This window comes from Podarcis raffonei, chromosome 15 (genome assembly GCF_027172205.1).
Source record: "Podarcis raffonei isolate rPodRaf1 chromosome 15, rPodRaf1.pri, whole genome shotgun sequence".
In the NCBI taxonomy this organism is placed as follows: Eukaryota; Metazoa; Chordata; class Lepidosauria; order Squamata; family Lacertidae; genus Podarcis; species Podarcis raffonei.
The window spans coordinates 18,477,073-18,504,062 of NC_070616.1; the positions used below are offsets into that span (position 1 = coordinate 18,477,073).

General features: G+C 46.2%; 1 protein-coding gene across 1 annotated transcript in view; it reads left to right on the forward strand.

Moving 5' to 3' along the window:
- Positions 1–290: 290 nt before the first annotated feature.
- NTM (neurotrimin) overlaps positions 291–26,990 on the forward strand; it is an 813,345-nt gene continuing 786,645 nt past the window's right edge. Inside the window, exon 1 of the mRNA XM_053367507.1 lies at positions 291–765. Within this exon, the coding sequence (XP_053223482.1) occupies positions 684–765 (82 nt within the window). The 5' untranslated portion in view covers positions 291–683. The remainder of the gene's footprint in view (positions 766–26,990) is intronic.

Below are 26,990 nucleotides of genomic sequence, written 5' to 3' on the forward strand. Positions count from 1 at the left end.
ACAGATGCTTTGCCACTGAACAACCACCCTCTCCACTTAGTGTACGTCTGGACCCCAAAGCAAGTTGGGAGCAAGCCAGGACTGATCCCATACATTGTATGGAGGATAAGAGTTACAGACTTGCAATAAATAAATCAAATCCAAAAATCAAATCTGTCTGGCGACCATTCCGGAGTCTCCTTGATTCGGAGTCACTCCGGCTGCTGCTGCTGCTGCCGCCGCCGCTCTCAATCAAACGCCCAGCCCCCGCACCCCGCGCGCGCGCCTCGTGGGCTCTTTAACACTCCTGGCAGCGGCGCGCGAGGTTGCGGGGCTGCCGCTTTGTCAATCCCTGGATGCGAACCAATGAGTGCGCCGCGTAGGAGGGCTGTCCGCAATCCCCTATCTTGGAGCGGGTCTCGGTGCCAGACCACGAGTGGAGATAATTATTGGGAAGGAGTCTCGCTCTCGCTCCGCTTTGGGCTGCAAGCAAGCAGGCAGGCAGGCGCTGGATTGTGTGGCTTTCTCTCCCCTGCGCCTCTCCATTCCGTCCGTAATAATCATCGTCGCAGAAGCAAGCTCTGGTCTGTCTGTCTCTCTCCGCAAGCTCAAGAGGGGATCGGACAGGGGAGGGGGGGAAAAGAAGCAGCTGAAATCGACAAGCCCGGAGCGCGATAGCTCTTACAAAACCTCGGTCCCCGAGCATGACTGGACTTCTGGCGAAAATGCACACCCCTCTCTTTTGGGCGGTCTTGGCCGGGATGGCCTCGCTGTTCTTCTTCCAAGGTAAGGAGACGACTTCAGATTTTTGCACCGCGGGTTCGAATTCTGGTTCTCGCCTCCCCTTGGCTGGCTTCCTTCTGCTGCAAGGGAGAAGAAGCAGGGATGTTTGGAAGACCACCCCCTCCTTTCCCACAGATGCTTTCTCTCCCCCTTTTTCTTCTTATTCTCTTCAACCCCCCCCCCCTTCCCGGTTTTGCAAAATAGATTATCGATCCGATTCTCGCAGCTGCTGGCGGAGCCGCGCCGGGTGCGCAATTTGTGGCTTGTGTGTTGATGGCTTAATTTGCTTGTGCGTTTGGATTAGTCGTGATTCCGGAGCGTGTGAGGCTCTCTCTCTTACTCTCCCATTCTCCGAGCCTCCCCTACCCCCGTCGCGTTTCTCCGATAGAGATCAGCGCCGGTACGATGCAAACAAATGTTTAAAAAAGGCATGTGATCGAGTTGTCAATTTGAGCAAGCTCTCGAGACGCCCATTGGTCTTCTTCCTTCTCTTCTGGATGGGATCTTCTTTAAGAGGCGGAAGGGATGAGAAACTTCAGCGGACAAACTTCTGCGGTTACTAAGTGGAAGAGGAAAGGGTTGTTAGGGGAGGGAGACGGGGAAAGCAAGGGCTGAGAAATGGCCAGAATTATATCCCCCCTTTCCTTCTGGGTCGCTGCCTTTCCTTCCAAAAACCTTCTCAAAAGCTGCCGCCGTTCTGTGTAAAGCAAATGGTGGATATTTGGGGTGGGTAGAAGAGAGGGGGACAAATAACTTCAGTAGTAATGGGGTGTGCAAGCTTTTATGTGTGGGTGTTGCTAAGCATTCAGGGGCACCGTAATAAGAGAGATAAACTTCTTTTCTCTGTTTTATTGGGTTGCCAAAGCTACAGTGAGAAGGATGGATACAGGGAACGCACGCCCAACCCTGTCTCTATGGAGGGTTGAGGAAGTGTTCTTGTGAGGGAGCCAAGCCTTCTCCAGCTGCTGTTGATTTCCCTTTTCGCGTCTCCTTGTTTTGGCTTTGATTTCTCTCCACTACTGTTAAGATGGTGCGACTTTGTTGCTGCTGAGTAGGATCTCCCCTTCAGCAATGCGTGTTCCATCGCACCCCCTTCTGCTTTTAAGGAAGATGGGAGGGGGGTGCTTCTGAGGTGTAGACTGAAAGGCATTTACTACAGAGAGTGCTCCTCTCTCTCTCTACCCCCCCTTGTTCAGCCACCAGATGCTGAAGATCCTCCTGCATCTTTAATAGTCAGGTCAAAGAGGGGAGTTTGGGCAGCCGCAGCTGTGTCACGCAAGGTATACCCACCTAAATCCTCTCTTGGACACAGCTGCTAAAGAAGCCATGTCCACTTCAGTTGCTGGTGGCGACACCCTAAGCACTGGTCAGTTGGCCTCTGAGATACGAAACACCCCCAGACGCCCTGTCATATTTGGCTGGACTTGCAAACAGAACTGTCTCTCTAGTCGCTTAAATGGGCTGCAAAAAGCCAGGCTTGGATCAAGGGTAGGCTTGAGAGATGTCCCTTGATGCTTCTCTGCCCCTCCAAGAGGCTTTCAGCCTCCTTCTGCCGGCTGAGGCCTTTCCATAAACTTGATTAAATACTTTCCTCGTAATCCTCCCTGACCCCTCTAGCTGAGGTCAATAGACTTGACGGAGACGTAATTCACTTCCGTTTGGAGCCAGCCAGAGACCCCCGGGATAGAAGGGTGCTAGTGGGGAGAGAAGTGGCTTCGAGGAAAGCAGGGTGGTGCACATAAGGCAACTCCACGGGGATGGGCTGGCAGCTAGGTGTGGGAGGCAGGGAGACAGATGTGCACAGAGCTGGGGCATGTCTGTGCATTTCATTGGTGGGGGTAGGACGGACGGACGGACCCATGTTTCTGCCTTGCAAAGATGTCAGTTTGTGTTTGTTTCTGCACAACCATCTGGAGATGCCGGCACAAGCTGTTCTTTCCACAAGAGGCTTGTGCTTTTAGAAGAAAGGTGTTGCGTTTCTGCAGATCATCTGGGGTATGATCCTCAGTGGTCAGAAAGTGTCTGTCTTGTGTTGAAGTGGAGCTTACTCCTGTGCCAGAAAGGTTTCTTGAATCACAAAGCTGTTCGCCCTCTTGTTCTTGCCTGGGACTTGTACCCTGGGAAAGCTGTTGCAAGAATTGCACACAATACATTGGTCTTGCAGAGTGGTTGAAAGGGACTTTGGACATTCCCCCTCCGTAGCTTGGTGCTAGGGCAGCAGAAGGTTGCAGGTTCGATCCCTGGTATCTTCAGGTTAGGATTGCAAGAGCCTCTGTTCTGAAGCCCTGAATGCTGCCAGCTAGTGTTAACAATACCGAGTTAGATGGACCAGTAGTCTGATTGACTATAAGGCAGCTTCCCATGTGGTTTATAAAGACAGGTGCTCATTTTAGTATTTCACTTCCATGTATCTAAAAGTTCATGTGTGTAGATTTATCCCCACATAGGAGCCCAGGAATCTGCCTAGTACTGAATCATAACATTGGTTCAAGCAACTTATAGGAGTATAGCATCTAGATCAAGGGAAGTAATAGTGCCACTGTATTCTGCTCTGGTCAGACCTCACCTGGAGTACTGTGTCCAGTTCTGGGCACCACAGTTCAAGAAGGACACTGACAAACTGGAACGTGTCCAGAGGAGGGCAACCAAAATGGTCAAAGGCCTGGAAACGATGCCTTATGAGGAACGGCTAAGGGAGCTGCGCATGTTTAGCCTGGAGAAGAGGAGGTTAAGGGGTGATATGATAGCCATGTTCAAATATATAAAAGGATGTCACATAGAGGAGGGAGAAAGGTTGTTTTCTGCTGCTCCAGAGAAGCGGACACGGAGCAATGTTTCCAATGGTGTTTCCTGCTTGGCAGGGGGTTGGACTCGATGGCCCTTATGGTCTCTTCCAACTCCATGATTCTATGATTCTAACTTGGTTTTGTCTACACTGCCTGGCAGTAGCACTCCAGGGTTTCAGAATTAAGACATTCCCACGCCTTCTTTAAGATGCTGGGGATTATATCTAGTAGGCAACTAGAAGCTTATGGAAAATTCCCAGGCAGGACTCAAGAGCAACAGCATTCTGCCTGCTCTTAATTTCCAGGAACTGGCACTCAGAGGCAAGGGACAGCCTGTCAAGCAGAAGCTTTACTATTGAGCTGCAGCCCTCCCACTTTCTTTTTCTGAGTTTCTCAGCCTGGCAACCCAAACTCACCCCCATCACCATGAGACGATAGATGTTTGGACTGGAGTTATGTGCACAAATGGCTTCTTGAAATTCTGGCCGGGAAACTGGGTTGGGGGGACAGCAGCTGTTTTGCTGAATTTCTCCAGGGGGAAGAGAGCTTCTCCAGCAGTTTCTGTGGAGTGGGGCTTAACACTAGCAGTTTCCCCCACCCCATAAGTGTCATCTGCCCATCACTGCAAGCCATAGCAGTGTTGCCTACCTGCCATCATTTGGCATTTTCCAAAACTGCCCTGATCTAGTGTGATTCTGGGGCATTGTAGGAAAAGTGAGTGACTGATAACAAACACATATATAAGTTGGTCTTTTTTCTAGGGAGTGCAGATGTGGTGGGCAAATCACTTTTTTTTCTCTCAGCCAAAATGTCTTCTGGCTTGGACTGTACTATCACAGTGCAGTTACTCTCTTGAATGTTCACTTGTATAAAAAGCTCCCTGCAGGCCGAAAGCCAGCACATCTAGGAGAAAGGTTTAGGGTAGCTTCTCCTTTTTTTCTCCTTGATGTGCTGGCTTTTTACAAGCAGGGAGTTTAATGTTTAAGACTTCCAGACTGGATCTGCCCATACAATTGCAACCTCATTCTCCATATTAGTTCAGTGGCTTATCAAGTTTTGTGCTTTCTTCAACTTTCCTCTCCTTCCCTGCACCCTTAATGCCATTAGGCCTTTTCTGGGCACACCAGAGTCCTTGTTCATTACCTGCCATGATTTGTCAACTTATTTTTTTGTGGGAATTCTTCCTAGTGGTTTCTACCCCGCTGCAAATGTTCTGCCCCCTGCAGCCACAAAGGAGGCACACTCCTCAGGACAGCCCCCAGCTGAAGTTCAGGGGTTCTAAATTCTGAGCTACGCTGATGGTAGTTGGGTAGCTGGCTTATGGTACATATCCCATACTTTTCTGCGTATACAACACCCCCAGGTATAAGACTATTTTGGGGGACTCAAATTTAAGAAAATGGGAGGAGATGGCACAGAGGAGTTGAGCTTTTTTGGGGGGGAATTAACCAGGATTATTGCGCTTTTTTAAAGGGGTGATGGCTGAAAATCGCTCACCAGCACATGTCACAAAATTCGCCTCCCGCCTGTCCCACTACCGGCAGAAGCTGCCAGTCACCCGCCCAACTGCTGCAGCATCAGCCAGTCAACACCAACCATTGACGCAACAACAAATAACACTCACAGTAGTAGCTGACAGTCACGGCAGCAACCAATTAAACGCCCACCCTAAGCACTATCCATGTATAAGACGACGACCCCCACTTTTTAGCATGATTTTTTAAAGAAAAAAACATAGTTTTATACACGGAAAAGTACAGCATATGCCGCAGATACCTCCAAAAGTTGAACTGGTTTTAGACATTTGCCATTACTTTGTGATCACCTTTTTGTGTTCTGACAGTCTTTCCTCTTCAAATGCAGCCTGTGAAATTTGCCCATGAAATTTTTGCCACTTCAGAACTGACCCATCCCCCTTCAAAAAAGTATGGGCTCCTTTAAGTCCCTTTGAATCCCTTTGTCTATATATTTTTGAAAGAGGGTAGGGAGTACAAAGATGACTTCAACCATCTCATTTCTCCTATGGTTTTGTCCTTTGATTCTGGACAATCCATATGTCTTGTGTAGTGGGGGTCCTTTGAGCCTGCACACTCTGATGACACAGAGAATTCACTGCACCTATTGGGTCTCTTTGGTGCCTTACAGCAAAGGAAGGCTTAGCAATAGGCAATCTGCCTTTCAAGGAAGCTTGCTTGCTATCCTTGATGCTCTCATTCAGTAATCTTGGATAAGCATCTGGGAAATGCAGACATTCTAGGAAATGTTGTAGCTTAGCAGCAGAACACATGCAGAAAAGTCCCCATTTCAATCCCCGACCTCTGCAGGTGGGGAAAAGACCCCTGTCTGGAGACCTTCTGTCAGTCAGTTCAAAACCAGGGGTGGGCAGGTTTCCTGCTTGCATGAATTTCTTCATGTTTTCTTCCCCTAGAACAATAATATCTAGCAGCCAGCTGCAAAATAATTTCTCAGCCAGGTGGACATACTCATAAGAATTAAGAGTGCCTTGGGCCCAGGAATTCATTATTAGTATCACAACTAAGCTCTTGCAAGTCCTTTCATACACAAACCTCCTTTTGCAGAAGTAGCAAGAACGCTTTCTCCTTTAAAGTAATTTTCTTTCCCAGCAAACTAGTGTTTGTGTGTGTGGTAGCTACTGCTGTTTGATAAGCAATACAGAGGCAGGATCTCTTGTGGATATACAAGAGTCACCCAGTGCTCTACCACAAGATCCCGATTTACCTTTTATCCATCCCAGATCTAGACAATAATGAGCTAGATTGACCAGTGGCCTGACTCTGTGTGGCAGCAGCTTATGTTCCTTCCACGTACCCTTTGAAGACAAGTAGGCTTGATGAAAACTGGCCTTAATTCTGACCACTTCATGTCATGGATGCAGGATCTAAAAGACAATACACCATTATTTAGGAAATGGAACAGTTAGGGTTATCTCCTCGTTTTGCAAAGAGTGAGTGCTATTCATTGCTAACCCTACTCAAAGAAGACCCAGTGCAGTTAATGGACATGTCTAACTTGGGTTCATTCATTTCACTGGGTCTATGCCCCATAGTCTTCTTTTTTTTAAAAAAGATCTGCAGCTGGTCTCTAGCCTTGCATTCTACTCCCTTAACGTCTGAATTTGCTCCCTCTGTGTCTTAATTTAGCTTGAGCAGGATGGTGCCCTTTCTGTGCAGCTCAGCCATAACAGTGTACAAAGGCACTTAGTTGTCTTTCCCCTTTAGTGAATGCAGATAAGAACTTCAAAAGTTTTTTACATCCATGGAATCAGACAACTAGACATGGGCCATCTGGATTAGCCGAATGTTACAAGAAAGAACTTCCAAGCAAATAATTTAACGAAGCTGCAATTTGCCTGCTTAGCAACAAGGCTTTTTAATGATGACTTTCAAATATTCTTAGTCCTGGTTACGAAGAACTTGGAGGCAGTGGAGGCTGGTCCATAAAGGCAAATATCAGTCTGCCCTCAGCTACCCCCAACCTCCCTGTCCCTCCCCCCTTTTTTCGTGGGCATCGCCTGCCAGCTTCCTCTTCCTTAGTCTCAGGGCTGCCCTTGTAGAACTTGGTAGCCAGGAGGATGGGGGCAGAATTAGAATGAGTTGGCTCCACCTGCAATTGGCTCTGGCACCACCTGCTGTTGCCTTGCCTGTCTTGGGCACCCGCTGCATTTCCACACAGACTGGCAGCAGCTCTCCAGGGTTCAAGGCACAGTGGTCTCTCCCAGCCCTTCCTGGGACTGAACCTGGGACTTCCTGGGACCAGGTTCTCTACCACTGCAAGACAGAGAATTCTCCATGTTCGAGTGCTTTGATTGGAGGCATGGGATGAGTTCCAGAAGGCATTGGTCCCCCAGCAAGCAGGTGTTTACTTATAACAGATCCTGATAGGGAGGGGTGCAGGGAGCCAGACCTTCCTGTCCCAAACTTCACAGGGAGTGCATTGGCTGTTATTTTTGCATTCCTCTCTCCCCTCCCCACCAGCAATCATTTTGCCACCTCTTAGAAGGATTTGTTCCCTTTTAATGCTTTCTGATCAGTTTTGTTTGGCTATAGCCTTTTGTTCCTCTGCCTGGTATCTCATTTACTGCTTCTGGTAATCTCCCTGCTCACTCGCTTGCTCTTTCTCTCCTAGCATAAAGCAAAGTTTCTTGAAAAGGGGGAAGCGAGGGGATGACTTGCTGCTGGTGCCTCATGTAGTCAGCCTGACAATTTAAGACGCGGCGCAGCAGGCAAAGCTCACTCTCTTTTTCGTTGCCAATTTGAGTATCTTGCGGCATCTGATTTTTTTTGAGAGAGCAACTTCTTTTTGTTTCGCAGGCAGAGAGCCCATGCGGATAGCAAAACAGGAGCAGATTGCATCTCCCAATTTTTATCCTCTCCCCTTCTGCTCTTCCACCCACTGGAGCAGTGGCATAACTTTGCACCCTGTCAAGAGATTTTTTTTTTCAGTTGAGATCAGATCATAGATCAAATCTGACTTTTTTTAAAAAAATTACAAGCTACGATCACACATGTGAAATCGTCAAGTTTTGTTTTTTTAAAAAATGGTGCGAGTTAGCAATGTTTTTATTTCTTACTGACTTCACGAAGTGTTGTGGGACGTGCTAGGGTTGTCCACAGAATCTTGTATCTGTGGCATTTAAAAACAACTTAGATCTGTGGATGAATCACTCTGTACTCCCTCCATGTCACTCTGTACTAAAGGGGTTCTGAGCTGCTTTGTATAAATTGAAGTTCTGCCCCCTTTCACTGTAATGGGGAAGCTGAACTTGGTGACCACTTTTTCATGCAAGGCACCCTTAAAGCTGGTTGCAGCACAGCTGCTCACGGGAGTGAAGCCTTGCTGGCATTTAACACCTGTGCGTAGTTGTCTACACTGCTTGCCAGTTTGCTTCTGGGCCAAGTTCAGGGTTTTTAATATTAGTATATAAAGCTTGGGATCAGTTTACCTATGAGCTCACCTTACCCTACATGTGCCCACTGGACCACTTTGATTGGCAGAACTGGAACTACTACAGGTAGTAGCCTCTCTGCATTTGTACGGATTCATTTCGTGTGGCATCTCCTGCACTTTGGAACTCCCTGCCTGTTGAGATCAAGCAAATGCCTTCACTGCACTCATTTCAGTGCCTGCTAGGTAAGCCTACCCAGATGCATAGAAAGTTGAGGTAGTTTCAATCTGTTTTAGTATCTTAACTTTCGCATGTTTTCAAGCAGGGTTGTAATTTCTTCTTGATTTTACTATTTTATCTTTTTGTGGAAAGCTTTGAGGTTTTTTTTTTTTTGCAATCAAGTGGTTTATAAATTTTATGAAATAGCTAATTAAATAAATAATACACTTTTAAAAGAAAGCCTAGCACTTTATCCTTGTCTGTCAGAATTGGATCCACTTTGCAGGGATGGTCACCCCTTCTGAGTGTTTGAACACTGCCAGATTGCTGCAGTGGTTTTCCCTGAAAGACGAATATTACCATTTTGTCATTGTTGTTGTTGATGATGATAATAATAATAATTTTACTATTTATACCCCGCCCATCTCCAGCCACTCTGAGTTGCTTAGAGCATATCTAAAAAACATAATAAAAACATCAAGCATTAAAAGCCTCCTGATATAGGGCTGCCTTCAGATGTCTTCTGAAAGTTTTGTAATTCTTTATCTCCCTGACATCTGAAGGGAAGGCATTCCACAGGGAGGGCACCACCACTGAGAAGGCCCCCTGCCTGGTTCCCTGTAACTTTGCTTCTTGCAGTGAGGAAACTAGCAGAAGCCACTTGGAGGAGAACCTCGGAGGACCTTGGTGTCCAGGCTGAGCGATGGGGGTGGTGACGCTCCTTCAGGTATACTGATGCAATAGTACTCGTGGGGGAAGGGGGTCAGGAGCAAAACGCCATTCCCAGCATGGTCACTGTTACCTCAAGGGTGATTGCTGAGGGATGGGCTTCTTCCACCATCACCTCCCCACATATCTAAGATATGTAGGGTAGAATCCAACTTAGGACATACACAGGGAACGAGATCCACTCTTGCAATGAAGCTCATCCACCCTCACCTCCTCCTGTTCCCTAGATCTGTTCTGGGTTTGTCCTTGCCCAGAGCAGATTTAGGAGATGTGGTGAGGGAAGAATGAAGGAGGTCCTGTTGCACGGGCAGAATGCATTCCATGCACACCACAACTTAGTTGAATCTTGCACACAGTCTCTTTTCATGGTGTGCATGTGTGTGTGTGGAAGGGAAGTTCTGGGTTGACTTGCACAATGGAAAGAATAGATCCCTATAAAAAAACCACCAGTTTTTAATCCCTACCTCCAATTCTCCGAATTTGATGGTTGAAATATGCTGTTCCTGACAACCTTGTATTTATGAACTCTGAGGCTATGTGGCTGTTCTAAATGTTTTGGATTTTTTAAAAAATGTACTATTTGCTGCTTTGTGTTTTGTCACTCTAGGCACCTATGGGAAGAAAAGTGGGATAGAAACTTAAAGCAGATAAAATAGAATAAATATTTGCTTGGCTTGACTTTGCACAAACGAGGTAACAATCCTCCCAGTCGTCTGCTGCCTAGGCATCTATCTGTGTCCTTATTGGCATATCTGCATCCTTACTGATGGCTTGCTCTGGCCACTACTCTTACAATATTGAGCATCTGCCTTTGTGACCAATACTTTCTGTTTGCTTTTGAAAACAAATTGATGCGCTGTTCCCGTAGTTCTTTATGGCTTGTAAGAATTCCTTTCTGACTTCTGTTTGCATTTCTTATATTACATATTTTGACATATCTTCATGTGGCCCAGATGCCCAGGATATGGCATAGAATCATAGAATTCTATGGAATTCTCAAGGACCACCTATTCCAACCCCCTGCAATACAGGAATGTTGATAAGGGTAGGATCTTAGACCTTAATGTCTGAAGTCAACAGAACAGGGGGCAAGCTCACCCTCCTCCCATTCCAGGGGTGTCCCTGAAGTTACCCCCTTCACTTCTATATCAGTGAGTGGTTTATAATCATTTGCTTCTGTGAGCACTGCCCCCCAATGTGTGTGCAATTGTAAACTTTGAAGGGTAAATGCATTTGGGGTTTTGCATACTGGTTTAGAAAGTGAAAATTAGGTAGGTTTGCATTAAAATGCAAACAGGATAAATTTCTCCCCAGTGCCTGGTTGCTCTAACCACTATCACTTGGGCAGGGTGGGGAGAACCTAAGTCTGAGTGACAGAACTCATGGAAAGCCATGATTTGCTTTCTGTTTGTAGATGAGAGATGAAATCAGTTGAGGGTGGTCCATTAGGGCAAATGGGTAGGCTTCCCGTAGGTCAGGAAAATTCCTGACATGTCCTGGTTTTTTGGTTTTTGGGTGTAAAAATGGTGCCGGGGGAATTTTGGAGGTCTCCTCCAAAAAGCTCAACAATTTGGGTTTCTCCCCCACCCCCCATCAGGAATTTTTGAAATATGGCAACCCTATGAGTGGGGAACTGCTCCACCAACCTCTACCAGCCCTCAGAGCCCCCACCTGTCTGCCTGCTTACAATCAGTCCTTGGTGTGGCACTGGCTACTAGCTCCACCACCACCACCTTAGGCCACATTCTCAGCCTAATCTTAAAGCACTATGGCACCACCTTTACCAGTCAAGGCTTTCCCTCAAGGAATTCTGGGAAGTGTAGTTCATTGTAGGTGCTGGGAGGTGTTGTTTAGTCATTTAGTCATGTCCGACTCTTCATGACCCCATGGACCAGAGCATGCCAGGCACTCCTGTCTTCCAGAGACTCCTATTCCCTTCCCTGAGCTACAGTTTTCAGAGTTTCCTGTGAAAGGGGGATTGATTATTACTCTTCTCTGGGAACTGCAGAGTGAGTGGTCTCCTAACAGCTCTCGGCATCCTCAACGAACTACGGCTCCCAGGATTCTTTGGGGGAAGTCATGGCTTTTTTTAAGTGGTCTCAGATTGCCTTAAGTGTATGATCTGAATGTGGCCTTAGTCTCAGCGTTGCCCTTGTAAGAACTCTGCAGGGAGGAGGATAGGGGGAAAGCTAGAATGAGTTGGCTCCACATGTCAGTGGCTCTGGCGCCACCTAGTGTTGGACCTCCCTGCCTTCCTCCCTACAAGTTCTAGTAGGCACCAGCCCCTGCTGTTCTAAATGGGGGCATATTCTGGTTTACAATCAGGCCCATGAGTCGCATCTCTCCATTGGCCTTCGGCAAGACAAATGTGATCTGATTACAGCTTGTTAACACAGAGTGAGAACCGTCAAAAGGCACATAGTGTTTTCCGAAGAGGCTGCGGTGTGTGTGTGGATGAGAGTTTGCACGCTTTCAGGCGTGCAGAGCAGTTGAATGCCACAGGCTTGCCAAGTTCCATCTCTCGGAAAAGACACATTCTAAACAAATTGCTGCAGTAGTTCAATCCCATTTTCCCCAGCATGTGGTGGTGTGTTGTGTTAAAATTATTGTCTTGGGTGAGATTTGGAGAGGGCGGAGGGAGAGAAGAGAATGAGCTCCCTTTGGCTTCTCCTTGGTGTGTGGATGATGGCACCGATGAATGTGTATTTAAACAAATATATTGACTTCTTTCTGCTAATATCAAGATTTATTGTCCCTTGCAGAAAATAATAATAGCCTTGACTTCAGTGGGGTCAATATTTACTACTAGGCTCGATAAAATCGTTATTATTCACCTCGGCAGCCGCCAATCGGTGCCTAATAAATAATAATAGTTATAACTGATGTTTACAATCTTAGACATCCCAATTACATTGTCTGCATGCCTGGTGCATTCTGCTTGCTTTATTGCCCTGATCCAGGGATATACATGGCAAGTTTCATAAAGCCTTGTTCTGGTTTTCCTGAACTGTATCTTTTACCCCAACCACCTTGCCTGATGCTTCTTGCAATGAAAGGTGGAACTATTCTTTAAAAAAATTAAAAATAAAATAAAAATTACAGTTCTATCTCACCCTCCCACCAAGGTGCTCAAGGTTGTGCACATGGTCCCCCCCCCCAAAAAAAAGAATCTCTCAATTTTACCTTGAGATAGGTTAGAGGTGGTGACTGGCCCAAGATCACCCAGGGAGCTTCATGGCTGAGCGGGGATTTGAACTCTGATCTCCCAGGTCCTAGCCTGACACTCTAACCACTATACCACACTAGGGCTGGATCTAGACCAGGCATAGGCAAACTCCAGTCCTACAGATGCTTGGGACTACTATTCCCATCATCCCTGACCACTGGTCCTGTTAGCTAGGGATGATGGCAATTGTAGTCCCAAACATCTGGAGGGCTGGAGTTTGCCTATGCCTGATCTAGACACTTCAATGAAGCCTTTCAGTTAAACGCATTGCAAACTTTGCATGAGAAATCAGGTTAGAAAAAACGGAACTCCACAGCACCATCTAGTGTTACAGTGTTAGAATGCATAAACAATGCATATAAAGCATTTTTTTCTTTGCCAATGTAGCTGAGTCGCAGCTCTCAGCTAGTTAAAAAAGCCATGATTTGAGATGAGGGCAACCTGTAGCTCAGGAGTCTTGTGAAGGAGCTGAGGCCTATGTTCATACCCTGTGAAGACACACAGACACACACACAGAGATACACAGACACACACACAGAGCAAGAGAGCGAGAGCGCACAATTGTATTTCAGTACAGGGAAATATATGGAATGCTATACACGGAGTGCACAGTTCAGCTTGCTGAGAATCCCGGTCTTCCTTTTTGTGTTTTAAACAGAGAAACCGCAAGCTTCTAGTCCTTATGACTGCAAAGATACAAAACACAGTGGTGGAGTTGTTGTTAGGTGTGTGGGCATTTCTACACCGGGTGGGGTGGGAATCTCAATATATTGTTGGACTCCCAACTCCCAACAGCATTGACAACAGTCAGAGTCATAGCCCAGCAATAATCTGGTTTTCCCTTTCCTGGTTTATACTGAGTGGCACGTACATTCCAGTTAAAACGGCACTCTTGTCTTGCATTCATATTATCTGCATACTTATTTTTCAGCCATGTGCATAGGACTCAAAGGAGGCTTTTGCTGTTGTCATTGGAAACATTCCCTAAATATGTCTCTGCATCAGCCAAGTTCGTGTTTCTCCATAGCATTGGTTGACTGGAGTAGCTTCTTGAGAAGCCAGCCTGCCACAGTCCCTGATGGTAACACCGTGTCCCATGGACGCAACATTCCCTTTGATTCCTCCTCTGCGTCTCTCTTGGATCCTGGCATCTCTTGCTTGTGTCTCATTTTTGGGGGGCGTGTGTGTCGTCTTGCATTTTCCAGGGAGTTGCGTGGTGCTTTTGATTCTTGGTGAGCCAAGGCTTCTAAGCAGCTGGCCTGGGGTTCTGCCCACCTCTTCTACCCCCTTGGCTGCGTTGGCTTCTAAAAACAACCTTTGCCCACAAAAACTTTTTTATTGTATGTTATTTTCTTGTTTTGAGGACTGGGGGTGGGAATGACAACTTGACAGATTTAGGTCAAAACCAGCAGGGTCTGCCGTGTTCCATGCTGACTTGCCTTTAAAAAAGCAGGAAGAGAAAAGTAGATCAACCTAATTCCCAAGATCCCAAGGCGAGGCCTGGCACTCTGCCGTCTGTTGCCAACCGGAGGTGGTAGAGGGGATGCAATAAAATGTGATAAGCTGGAGATGGGGGCCCTGAGGTCAAGCCACAGAGGGGAGCACTTCAGCACAACTATTTTTGGTGTTTCTGGTTTTTTTTTAGTTGCCAAATGGCTAGGGGTTTGCTGCGGGCAATTTTTTCTTGCAGGCTCTTAGCACTGCTTAGTAGTAGCATGGTGGCATGGATTTGTCTCAGCTAGGAAGATGTTCATGAGCCAGGAGAGTAAGCAAGGACCTGGGAGGAAAAAATGCACTGCAATGTTGGCTAAATCAACCGTTATTTTCCTGTCATTTTTGGCTAGGCCGCATCCCTGCTAACATTTTAAAAGCCCCACAATACTGCTTTGACAGTCATGCCTCCCCCCCAGATGAATCATAGGAGCTGTCATTTGTTAAGGGTGCTGAGAGTTGATAGGAAACCTCCATTTGCCTCACAGAACCGCAATGTTGAAAAGGGATTTAAGAATCAAGCCCTCCTTCCCAGGGAGCTATGGGACTTGTAGTTCTGTGAGGGGAACAGGAGTAAAATCGGGGCACTTAGGATAGTGGGGAAATTGCTCTGGGCTAATTGGAGAATGACTGTACACCATTGCATAAAATGTGGTGAATATCAGACACATTGGTGCAAAAGGTGCCCATTTTCTATAGGGATGAGAGACCTCGGGCGGGGTGGAGTGGGTGTGTATTCTGATAAATGTTGGCTCTGCTTGTAGCTTTGGTTTCCTCTTTTGTGGGGAGAGATCACTGGAAGCTTACAGCATATTCTAATTATATTCAAATGTACAAGTAGGTAAAGGCAAGCAGCAGTATTGTCAGAGCATCTCCCTGATATCTGGGGAATGACTTATTAGTCCTCTCCTTGGTAATGCTGAAATTCTTGATGCACCTGGAAGGAACAGAGGGAATTTCAGAAGCTTCGTTCTTTCCTAGAAAGCAAGACCGTCAGCATCTCGTGAGGTGATGAGTGCTCTGGCGAAGCCAGGCTGTACCTCATCAAGCTCAGTGTTATATGCACTGACCGGCTGTGTGTCTGCAGGGTTTCAGGCAGGGTGCTTTCTGCTTGCAAAGCGAATGTTCTGCCTCAGAGTTATGGCTCTTTGCCTGCATGTCCCTCACCACAACTTATATTTAGGAGTGTGTTGGGTAGTCCCATCTTTCCTCCAAGTTTTCATGCTTCTCCCCACCCCCCACAAAGGAGCTCAAGGTGGCCCCCTCCTCAATTAACCCCCACAACAATCAGGTTAGGCTGAGAGATGGTGACTTTTCCAGGGTCACCCAACACATCTCATGGATGTGTCCAGTTTCGAACTTTGATCTCCCAGGTCCTAGTCTAGCCCAATATCCAACATGTGAGGTTGCCTCTCTGGGACTGACTTCAGCATGAGCAACACAGAACCTCTTCCTTCCTATGACTACACAGACTTTCCTCTGAGCAAACTGATGCGTGGCTTATGCTAGAATCACTAGCAGAGCTACAGATCTATCAGCAGGGCAGGCAACTCAGAGCCTCTTTCCTCTTCACTTCCCATCCCCCAGGTCTACACCTTTCACTTTCTTAATAATAAATCAGAGATGATGCCGTCACTGCACTGCTCTCATCTCCTGCCAAGGATACAGTAGGGTTTTTTTTTAATGTGCTTATGGTTAAATATGTCCAACTCAGAAAACGCTTGTAAATTAATTGGCCCTTTGACCATTTCTCCATACACACACACTCCTTTCACCTATTGACCGTTCATCCTCAAGGCAGTCCTTGTTTCTTGGCCTGCTCTCCATTGCACCTTCATTCATGCACTGCTTGCTAAGTGTGAAGATGCTCTTCTGTGAGGCTCAGTCTGTAAGAACTGGTGGTCAGACAAGGGAGAAGTGGGTGCTGCCTCCACTAGCTGTGGATGTGGGTGATGGCTGGGGCTTTTGAGTTGCGAGGAAAGGTGAGATGTATAAAATAATGCATGGACAAAGGGGATAGAGAAAAGTTATTCTCCCTCTCTCCCTCTCTCTCTCTCTCTCTGTCGTGACACTAGAATTCCTGGGCATTCCATGAAGCTAAATGTTGGAAGACTCAGCACAGATACCAGGAAGTACTTCCACATGCAGCACATAGTTAAACTATGGAACTCCCTGCTACAGGAGGCAGTGATGGCTACCAACCTAGATGGTTCTAAAAGAGGATGAGCCAAATTCATGGAGGAGAGGCCTATCAAAGGCTACTAGCCATGATGACTATTCTTTGCCTCCAAAGTTAGAGGTAGTGAGGCTTCTGAATACCAGTTGCTGGAAACTGCAGGAGGGGGGTGAGTGTGGGTGTGCCCAGCTTTCCTTTGTGGTTCCCACAGGCATCTGGTTGCCCAGTGCGAAAACAGGATGCAGAGCCATTGGCCTGATCCAGCAGGCCCTCCTTATGCTTCTAGGAGGGATAAATTCAATTTCAGTTTTCATTTAACAGTGAACTTCCATCATCTTAGGGCTGCTATATTTTGAAGAGCAAAAGAGATGACACATTTGCCGACCTCTAAACTATGGATTGCTATGACGACACTCCTTTTGCATACCCATAAAAAAGAGGACGTGTCCTGGAAAAAGAGGAAGTATGGGAACCCGGATCATCTGGGTTTCCAAAATAATAGGTGAACTGGAACAAAAGACATTCTTTGAAATTTGCACTTTTCTGAATTTTGCAGTGCAGTTCTCCAGCCAACTATACACCCTCTGCATACTAGGGTAAAGTGTGCATATAGCAGTGGAAATAATGTGCAAATGTGTTAAATTAGGTAAAATAGCATTGCAAAATAAAATAAAATAAAATCTACATATTGAGAGAATGTGGCACTAAAACACCGGTGCATTTTCATTTTTTTGGGAGGGGCAGGTGAATGTTGTGCTTTAATGTTGTAACCACCTTGGGATGATGATGATGATAATAATTTGGGCATCCCCAGTAGCACCCATACGTGGAAGCCAGAGTCCCAGTGCCCTGATCTGAATGGTGTTTGAGATATTCCTCCCTTTAAAGACACCCGGCGCTTGCAGAGAGACATTAACAACACTGCTTTTCTGTTCCCTAGGAAATGAGACTGGAGGCTCTGTTACATGCTGCATAATGTTAAATCCACATGTGCTGCTGCCAAATCAAATGGTCTGTTGCCACCAGAGTTTCTGGGAGCACTAGGTGTTCCTGGAAATATATATATATCCTTTCTAAAGAAAGCTGCTACATGGGTGCACATTGTGTGTGAGTGAAATGCTTGACTTTGGACAGCTGGCTGAGCTTCAACCATGCAATTTCCCCAAGAGGGCAATAGCAACCTGGGGAGGGGGGCAGAGGGGTTACCTAGGTGGGTTCTGAGAGGTGGGGACCTCTGGAGATGTTAAGATCTATCAGCCTTTGAAAACGGGTACCACTGGATCAAATTCCTCAGTTTTGTTGAATTAAATCAACTAAATAGTTTTAACTGGGTTTTGAATAAATGTGCAATTAATTGTTACTGTCTTCCTTGGTGGGTCTTGCAGACCACTATTCTGAGTAATGCTTTTTATAGGGTGGGCTAGAGGACACTGCAGATGAGTTTTTGGAATCAAGGCAGTGCACCCCCTCCCCCCCCCAAAAGGAGGTAAGGTACGGCGCTCAGCTCAATTCAGGCCAAGGGTGCTGGCATTTCTCCACAGACGGCTTTCCAGGTCATGTGGCCAGCATGACTAAACTGCTTCTGGTGCAACAGAACACCGTGACGGAAGCCAGAGCGCAAGAAAATGGAACCAATTTGCTAACCCTGTAAGTGGGCACACTCAGGAGAAAGCTTGTGATGGGAGCAGAAGTTCATGGCCTGCTGTTTCCAGGATGTGTGAAGCCTGCAACATGTTTTCTGCACATTTTCATGTTTGCATATTGGCTTGTGAGTCCTGGTTCTTGTTGTTTTTAGCACAGATAATTTTGTTCATGGCTCCATTTTGCAGCGTGAAAACAGCCGCCACGTTCTCCTCTTGAGCCAGCACAGCTCTTCCCGGTTATTAGCCAAATCACGGGATAACCTCCGTGTGGTTTGGCATAGAGGCAACTCGGCTTTGAGTGACATCCCGTCTAATGAGGTCTACTTAGGCGCGGCGCTGACTGTGAGCCTGATTTGTTAGCGCCTGCTGAATTCGGTGAGCCAAGGCGCCTTGTCACCGAATCCCACATTTGATATTGTATTATTTATTGTTTACTTTAGCACAGCTTTTCTTGCGTGTCAACATTTTCCTATTGTACAATTTCGAGGCTTCAAACGCTGACATCGCATTAGCAGCTGGCTCCAAAGCCCCCAAATAATGCATAAACTATGATTATTCCTTCTGATCCACTTGTGTTTATGTAAATGGAAGGGAAAAGCGGTTTTCGGATTGCTTTCAGGAGCTTAAGGGCTTCGTACGAAGCCTATTATTGAGAAATCAAACTGCAGAGCAACTTCTGAGGCGATGAATTAGCAACTTGATGACACCGGGTGTTGGGAGTCCAACAGAACTGGCTTTGGCTCTGCTGCAATCCGGGTGTGGGGAGCTCCCCCGGGACAGCGTAATCAAACATCTGCCAACAGGTTGTCTGTTTTGATAGGAGCTGTGTAATCGAGGGAGATTTGTGGCTAATCCAGATATAATAGCGGGAAGCTTCGCAGCATGAGCTGCAGGAAGGATGGAAGAAATGGAAGGAAGGATTGGTGGTGGTCGTGGTGGTGGTCACAGGGGTTAAATGGGGGGAGCTCTTAGGAGTCTACAGCAGGGTTGGAGAACTTCAGGCTCATGCAGGGCTGGCCCCACCATTAGGCAGAGAGAGGCATCTGCCTCAGGTGCCAGATGCAGAGGTCTCTGACTGGCTCTTGTTGGAGGACAGAGCTGTGCTTGCCACACAACCTGACCTGAGGTCCTAAACTAGCCCATTGCTTCAGATGAGCAGAGTATAAATTATAAATTATAATATATTATTATTATTATTATTATTATTATTATTATTATTATTATTTATTTTATTTATTATCAATGCAGTGGGGGACCCTGTCCCACCACCAGTCTTGAAGGCATCTTCGGCCACCAGTCCAGCCAGCTTTTATGTGGGCAGGGGGCACCATCTTGCCCTCCACTTCAGGCAACAAAATATAATGGATTAGCCCATGGGTAGGCAAACTAAGGCATGGGGACCGGATCCGGCCCAATCACCTTCTAAATCCGGCCCGCGGATGGTCCGGGAATCAACATGTTTTTACATGAGTAGAATGTGTGCTTTTATTTAAAATGCATCTCTGGGTTATTTGTGGGGCATAGGAATTCGTTCATCCCCACCCCCAGTTCTGCTTCTCAGACACACTTCCTACTGGTCCTGTCTCATTGAGTGTCTTTCTCTGGCTGATGATGCCCCTTGCTTCCCTGGATGGAGGGTAAGGAGGGGTACCTACTGTGCAAATATAAATGTTTCCATTCATTGCTTGGCTCATGTTTGCCTTTGTTAGCCCCCCACTGGCCTATTACCCCCATAATGTTGCCCAGAAAGGAATGATGCTTCCCTACTGAAAAGGGTTCTCTATCCCTGGTCTACAGTGCTTTTTCTTTTATATCTAGGATATTTATAGATATTTCTCAAAGTGGATGCAACTCATAGGGTAGTGCCACTGTTCTCCCCGCGTGTTGGAGGTGTCTATCTCCCCACCTACCTGTTTACCTTGAAATTGTTGTGTTCCACCACTGCTGTTCTACCATCTGGTCACCTTGGTAGGTTTCCTGCTTACCAGAAAATTTAGTGGAGCTGCCTTTCCTCTTTTGCAGCTACTATATGTGCATCTATCCATGGGAGACTAGACATAGGCTTCTGGGCTCCCAGTAGCATGAGTAACGTGGTTGTTGTTAGCTTTTTGCCATGGCAACTCAAAGTAACTTACAAAATGGCTTACAGAAAACCCCCACATACATTAAAATGAACTGTGCTGGGTGGGGATATGTTAAAATAACCCACCCCCTCTAAAAGGCCTGGTTAAAAAGGAAGGTTTTTGCCTGGTGCCATATCATGATGGTACCAGGTGAGCTTCCCTAGGCACAGCAATCCACAGACAGGGAATTGCCACTGAAAAGGCCCTTTCTCATGTTGTCACCCTCTGGACCATCCAAGGAGGGGGTACACAAAGAAGGGTTTGTGCCAGTCCATGTGGGAAGAGGCAGTCCTTGAGGTACTGGGGGTCCTGAGCCAAAAAGGTAAAGGTAAAGGGACCCCTGACCATTAGGTCCAGTAGGGACTGACTCTGGGGTTGCAGTGCTCATCTCGCTTTATTGGCCAAGGGAGCCGGCGTACAGCTTCCGGGTCATGTGGCCAGCATGACTAAGCCGCTTCTGGCAAATCAGAGCAGCGCACGGAAACATCGTTTACCTTCCCGCTGAAGCAGGACCTATTGATCTACTTGCACTTTGACATGCTTTCGAACTGCTAGGTTGGCAGGATCAGGGACCGAGCCACGGGAGCTCACCTCATCGTGGGGATTCGAACTGCTGACCTTCTGATCGGCAAGTCCTAGGCTTTGTGGTTTAAGCCACAGCGCCACCCGTGAGCCATAGGTTCAAATAAATGTGTCCTGGGTTATGTTCTGAAGGCTGGACTGGGAGTCCTGGGCTGGGGCATTTGGCTTGCAGGTCTGCGGCTCCTCACCTCTGGTCTAGTACGGCTTGTCTGTTGTGCTGATGCTGTGGCATGCATTTCTCTGTTCTAAAGGCATGGTTAGATATTTTATGAGAGGGGGAGGTAGACAAGGCACTCCTGCTCTGTTTGACAGCTGCTCACTTAGCATAACCTGTATTTTATTCTTACCTTTTAATAGGGCGATTATAAGGATTGCATAGATAATCTGTGCAAAGCGTATGGAACACTTGAGAAAAGCTCTATCTTGAGAAGTTGTGTTTTTTTAGAAGCCGCTATTTTTGCTGATGAACATTAGTAGGGGTGGGTGGGTAATTGGTTGAAGAGTGCACATGAAGGATTGTTAATTTTTTTTCTTTCTAATATGTGCAAACTGAGAGCCAGTGTGGTGCTAGGCAAGGGGTCCCCACTCAGCCACAAAGCTCATTGGGTGAGCTTGGGCCAGTCACAAAATCATGGGGTTGGAAGGGACTCTAAGGGTCATTTAATCCAACCCATTTCAATGCAGGAATTGCAGCTAAATAGTCTGTGCAAGATGGACATCCAGCCTCTGTCTAGAAAGCTCAAAAGGAGGAGAGCCCGGGTTATCTGGGGTGTCTGCCTCTTAGCCTAACCTGCCTCGCAGGGATGTTGTGAGGATAAAATGGGGAAGAGAGGAGAACCATGTACGCCACCTTGTGCTCAATGGAGCTAAGGTGGAATATAAATAAAATAAATAAGCTCCAGATTGATTCCTCTGAACACATGCAGAGTGCATTTCTGTCCCCATTGCTCCTTCATTTCCCTTCTCCTTCCCAGTTCTTGGCTGTTAAATCCTGGCTCCGTTATATGCTCCTCCTAACTTTTCACAAGGACAGCTTGTTCCCTCCAAAGGAGAACAGCCTTAACTGGCTTCAAAAACCGCCATCTTCCCATCAGCCGCCAGTTCCTACAGCTCCATTGTGAGGCTGCGTTTTGCTCCCTTTTTGTCATCCTTCCTCCGTTCCTTGCAATAATTTCCCACCTGAGCACAGAGCACTTTATAAATAGCAAATCTAAAATGAATTTTCTAGCAGCTCTCATTAGTTCCCTCGACATCCATTAAACATCCGTGGAAGCAAGAGCTAGATGACAAAAGGGATTGATTTTAATAGTATGCTTAATAGGGGGGAAAAGGGAAAGGAAATGTGTTGACAAGAGTCTTTTCAGATTCCTAATAATAGAAAGGAATTTTGAAATCCATCAAATGACGGTGGTGTTTGGGATCGGGGAAGCAGGAAGACTAAAACAATAATCACTTTGGGTGATACTCATGTGTTTGACAACGTTTGGATGCATTTTGGTTTCCCCTTGTGGTAGCTGCTTGACCCAGTTTCCCAGTCACTGCCCTCTGCCCTCACTTGCCCTTGTTCCCTGCCATGCGATCCTATGACTCTAGCAACCTGTGTGATCTTTCCTGGAGTGTCCATGTTACCAGCCTGTGACCTGCAGTGCTGTGACGTCATTGGAGGAGTGGAAACACGGAACACAACAACCAATAGCTTTAAAAGGCAGTGTGGTCAAGTGAGGGCAATGGTCTGGGGGGGGGAAATCAGCCTCGAGAGGAGTTGACCCCAAACCCCCCAAACGGGAGGTTTGTGAACTGAGCTCAGAGAGAGTAAGAGTTTAGTCATGGTTTTTCAGAAGCAACCATCTTGATCCCTCCTCCTCATTTTGCCTGGCTTCATCAAGTGTATGTGACTGGTAAACATATCGAGTTAGTTACCCAGAGCCAGCAGTTGAGATGAATATGTCAGAGTTAATGCTTCAAAACCTATAGGGGTGGAGAGGCAAGCAAAATATCCAATCTTGTGTGGCGCCTATCGGCGGAATAAATGAGTTGATGCAATAGTTCGAAAGCCGGCGAGCTGCTATACTACGAGGCACTGTAGCTGAAAATTTAACTTTGATTTCAATTTTCATATTTGTCAGCAATAATTAGATTCAAGGAATGATTTTTTTTTTGCCACAGTTGTAAAATACTAATAAGTAGGTGCCTTTGTAGTATGGTTAATAGAGTTTCAGTCTCAGTCTCTCTCTCTCTCTCTTTTCGCCTTCCTAGTGGTTTAGAAAAATTTCATTACAGGGAAAAGTCATACTCTATTACAGAATTTCAATGCAGACCAACTTGGCAGTTGCAGTAATATCAGCATTTGGAGAGACTGACCCACCACTTAACCACTGGACTCTAGATGGAAAGCCTGGGGGAAATGAGGAGGTTTAGCATTCTGCTGGGGTCTATTCCCAGGGAAGAGGCACCGACTGTTAAACTGCTCTAGCAACTGTAGCTCTGTGAGAGGAATTGAGGATCCTTGGGAAGCTGTAGCTGTTCAGGGTGCTGACAGGAGACTTCCATTCCTCTACAGTTCCCTGAATTCCCTAAGAAAGAGAGGCTGATTGTTAAATCACTCTGGAAAATGTAGCTCTTTGAAGAGGACTAAGGGCCTCCTTAGAACTCTCAGCAGCCTTCACAAACTACAGTTCCCAGGATTCTTTGGGGGAAGCTATGGCTGCTTAAAGTGGTAGGATACCGCTTTAAATGTATGGTGGGGACATTGTCTGCTACAGCGGAAGAGTTGGAAGGGTCATATAGGCCAGCTGCCTACATTGCAGGAATCTCAGCGCATCCATGACAGATTACCACCCAACCTCTGCTTAAAAACCTCCAAAGGAGAGTCCACCACTTTCCAAGGGAGTCCATTCCATTGTCAAATAGTGCTTTGCTTACTGTAGAAAGTTCTTCCTGTGAAGCTCTTTCTTGTGACTTTAATCCATTGGTTCAGGTCCTCCCTCAAAAGCAGGAGAAAACAACCTTGCTCCATCTTCAGTGTGACTGTGACAGCCCTTCAGATACAATGGTACCTCGGGTTACAGATGCTTCAGGTTACAGGTGCTTCATGTTACAGACTCTGTTAACCCAGAAATAGTACCTCGGATTAAGAACTTTGCTTCAGGATGAGAACAGAAATTGCATGAGCGGGAGGCCCCATTAGCTAAAGTGGTACCTCAGGTTAAGAACAGTTTCAGGTTAAGAACGGACCTCTGGAATGAATTAAGTTCTTAACCCCCAAGGTACCACTGTATTTGGAGATGGCTATCATATCACCTCTCAGTCTTCTCTTCTGCAAGCTGAAGATGCCCAGCTCCTTCAACTTTTCATCATAAGGCTTGGTCTCCAGGCCCTTGATCATCTTGATCACCCTCCTCTGCACACGTTCCATATTGTCACGATCCTAAGAACTGGATAGGCGGGGTCTGACCAAGCCCAAATAGAGTGGTACTATGATTTGACCTGGACACTAGACTTCTGTTGATGCAGACTAGAATGGTGTTAGCATTTTTTTGTTGCTGGCTTACCTTGTGGATTCATGTTAAGCTTGTGGTCTACTAAGACCCCTAGATCCTTTTCACATGTACTACTGGCAAGTGAGGTATTCTCCCATCCTATATTTGTGCAGTTGGTTATTCCTGCCTAAGTGTGGAACCATACATTTGTCCCTATTGAAACTAATTTATTTATGCTTTCCTCCCCTTTGGTTTCTGTTAGTTACTAATTTTTAAAAGGGGGTGGGGATTCCTGACTTGATCAGCTCCTCCAAGCTAGCCCTTCTAATTACTCGTAAAGGATGGAGACTAATCACTCACCATTTCACAGGGACATGGCCTCTTTGTGACCTAGCTTCCCACTCCTCCGTTACCTGCAGTGTGTCCATCTGTGCTCCAGCTGTCCGATGGTTTCATCTTCCTCTACTCAGTGGTTCTGCCATGCATTCTCACCCAATGTCCTATGCCAGATTCTGACCCCACCCCACCCCCAAAAGCCAACCTCTGAGAATGGAAAAGGAGGGGCAGGATGACATGAAATTTAGCAGCAATCCATACCACAATGGATAGTTGAAGGATTCCCCCCCCCTTTAACAAAAATATGTTTAAGTTGTGTCACTTTCAAGCTACTTTAGCTTATTAAGCACACAAAAGGGCTGGTGCAATGAGAAATATGAATGGCCGGCGCAAGCTGATTAATCCTAGGATGTACAATTCCATTAATAAGTCAGCTTTTTTTTTTTTTAAGGTGGCTGCTTCCAGGAGCTGCCAGCCCCCTGGAATTGATGTATTCACTGTAATTGTATTGCGTCTAATAGGATATGAAGAAAATTGTACTGGAGAAGCGAGGCTTTTCAGCAGCACTCTCCAATCAACTGAAATAATGACTTCCTTTGGAAAATGCCTGGTGACGCTAAGGCACTTAATAAGGGAGGAAAAACAATCCTGGGACTGTCTAATTCAGATGGGACAGGCAATTGTCTAATTTCCCATGTTGCAGATGGGAAGGGAAGCGTTGGATCAGCTGGCTGGTTCCAGGTGACTCAAGCAAGCTAGCCAAGTTGCACTAGTGGCAGGAAGAAGGAGAAAATTGCTACCAATAAGTTAGACGGGCAGTGCTTTCATATTTAAATTTGGAAATACAAGGCTGGCCCACACTTCCCTTTGCCTTGCCACTTCCCCCTGGATGAAAACCCACAGTTTACAACCAAATTGGACCAAACAGCAATTGGGTTTTCCCACAGATTGCTGTTAGCATTCAGCAGTAAAAAGTGTGTTTTCCGCTGCTAATTTCTGTTGAGATTTTGCAAGTTCTCCCCAAAATCTCACGAGAACATGCTGCCATCTTTCCTGCTTTGCACTGTTGCACAGCTAGGCAAGGAATGGGGGCAGGGCAGCACTATCCATTTTGACTTGATTGGTGAAATGGGACATGGCAGCCCTGCCTTCAGGGCATTACAGGGGGAAATGGTGGTCAGCTGCTACTACAAAGTATCTTGCAAGCTGCTTCTCTCTCACAGCTCCCCTCTCCAAAGCCAATAGCGCACACACACACACACACACACACACACACACACACAAACATACGTGAACACAGCTGTTCTCTACCAAGCCAGAAGATAAGTGCAGAGACAGGCAGAAATTTGATTCTGTTCGTACCCAAACTTACCTAATTCCCACTTGCCAGAACAATACACAACCAAAACACAGCTATCTTTTGAAATGTGCACTCCTCTGAATTTTGGCATCCATTTCTACAGCCAAGTCATGCATACTACGATTGTACACACTCGGACTATGTGCTTAACTATGCATATATTGTTGAAAATAACATACCAAAATGCATTGTGTTAGGGGGAATTGCTTTGCGGCAGAAGTGTGTATCAGGCAGATCTGTCTGTACGCAGAGATGTGTGCCTTAGGATAAATTCCCACTAAAATGCCAGTGAATTTGCATAAGAACTTCTTTTTTTTAAGTGCAAACTGATGTGGGAATGTGGAGAACTGGACTGAAACTTGGAAAAATGAGAAGCTGAGAAAAACTGAAACCGATAGTTTCCCCCACCTTTAGATGTAGTTCACTTCTTAACTTCCCCATTTCTGTACACTCAGGAATAACAAGGGGAGCTGAGCTTTCACCTTATTATATCGCAGGAGCTCCCTGCTAGTTATTAGCTATTCATTTAGTAAATGTGTATCTGCCCTTCCTCCCAAAGGGAGTGCAGGATATTTTGGCTTCTGCATGAAAGTGAGCAGTTAATCTCTCTCTCTCTCTCTCTCTCTCTCTCTCTCTCTCTCACACACACACACACACACACACACAGAGAGAGACACACACACACACACACACAGTCACACACACACACACACACACACACACACAGTTTACAAAGTGAATGAAACAATAAAATTATCAGTAAAAACAATGCTTTCAAACATCCAAAAGATAAATCCAGCAATAAACTAAAACCAGATTAAAACATATGTCAGCATTTTGCATGTCTGGGTATGCTTGCCTGAACTAAAACAGGTGCCAAAAAGAGGACAGTGAAGGAACCTGCCTGATGTCAAGTAGCAGGTAGTTCCAGAGTGTATGGCTACATTAAAAATTGATTTCTTACAGGTATGATGTGGCATCTGTAACAGTGCCAGTTCCATAGATCAGTTGGGTGGGTGTATATGAAGTAAGGTGATCTTGCAGGTAAATCGTTCCTAAATGATCCCATTAAACGGGTCCCAATAAACTGATGCCTAATGTGGAAAGTCTGCTATGTGCTATTGCAGCACTTATTATGCTGCCTAGGAAAAACCCGGGATGGGCAGGTGCGA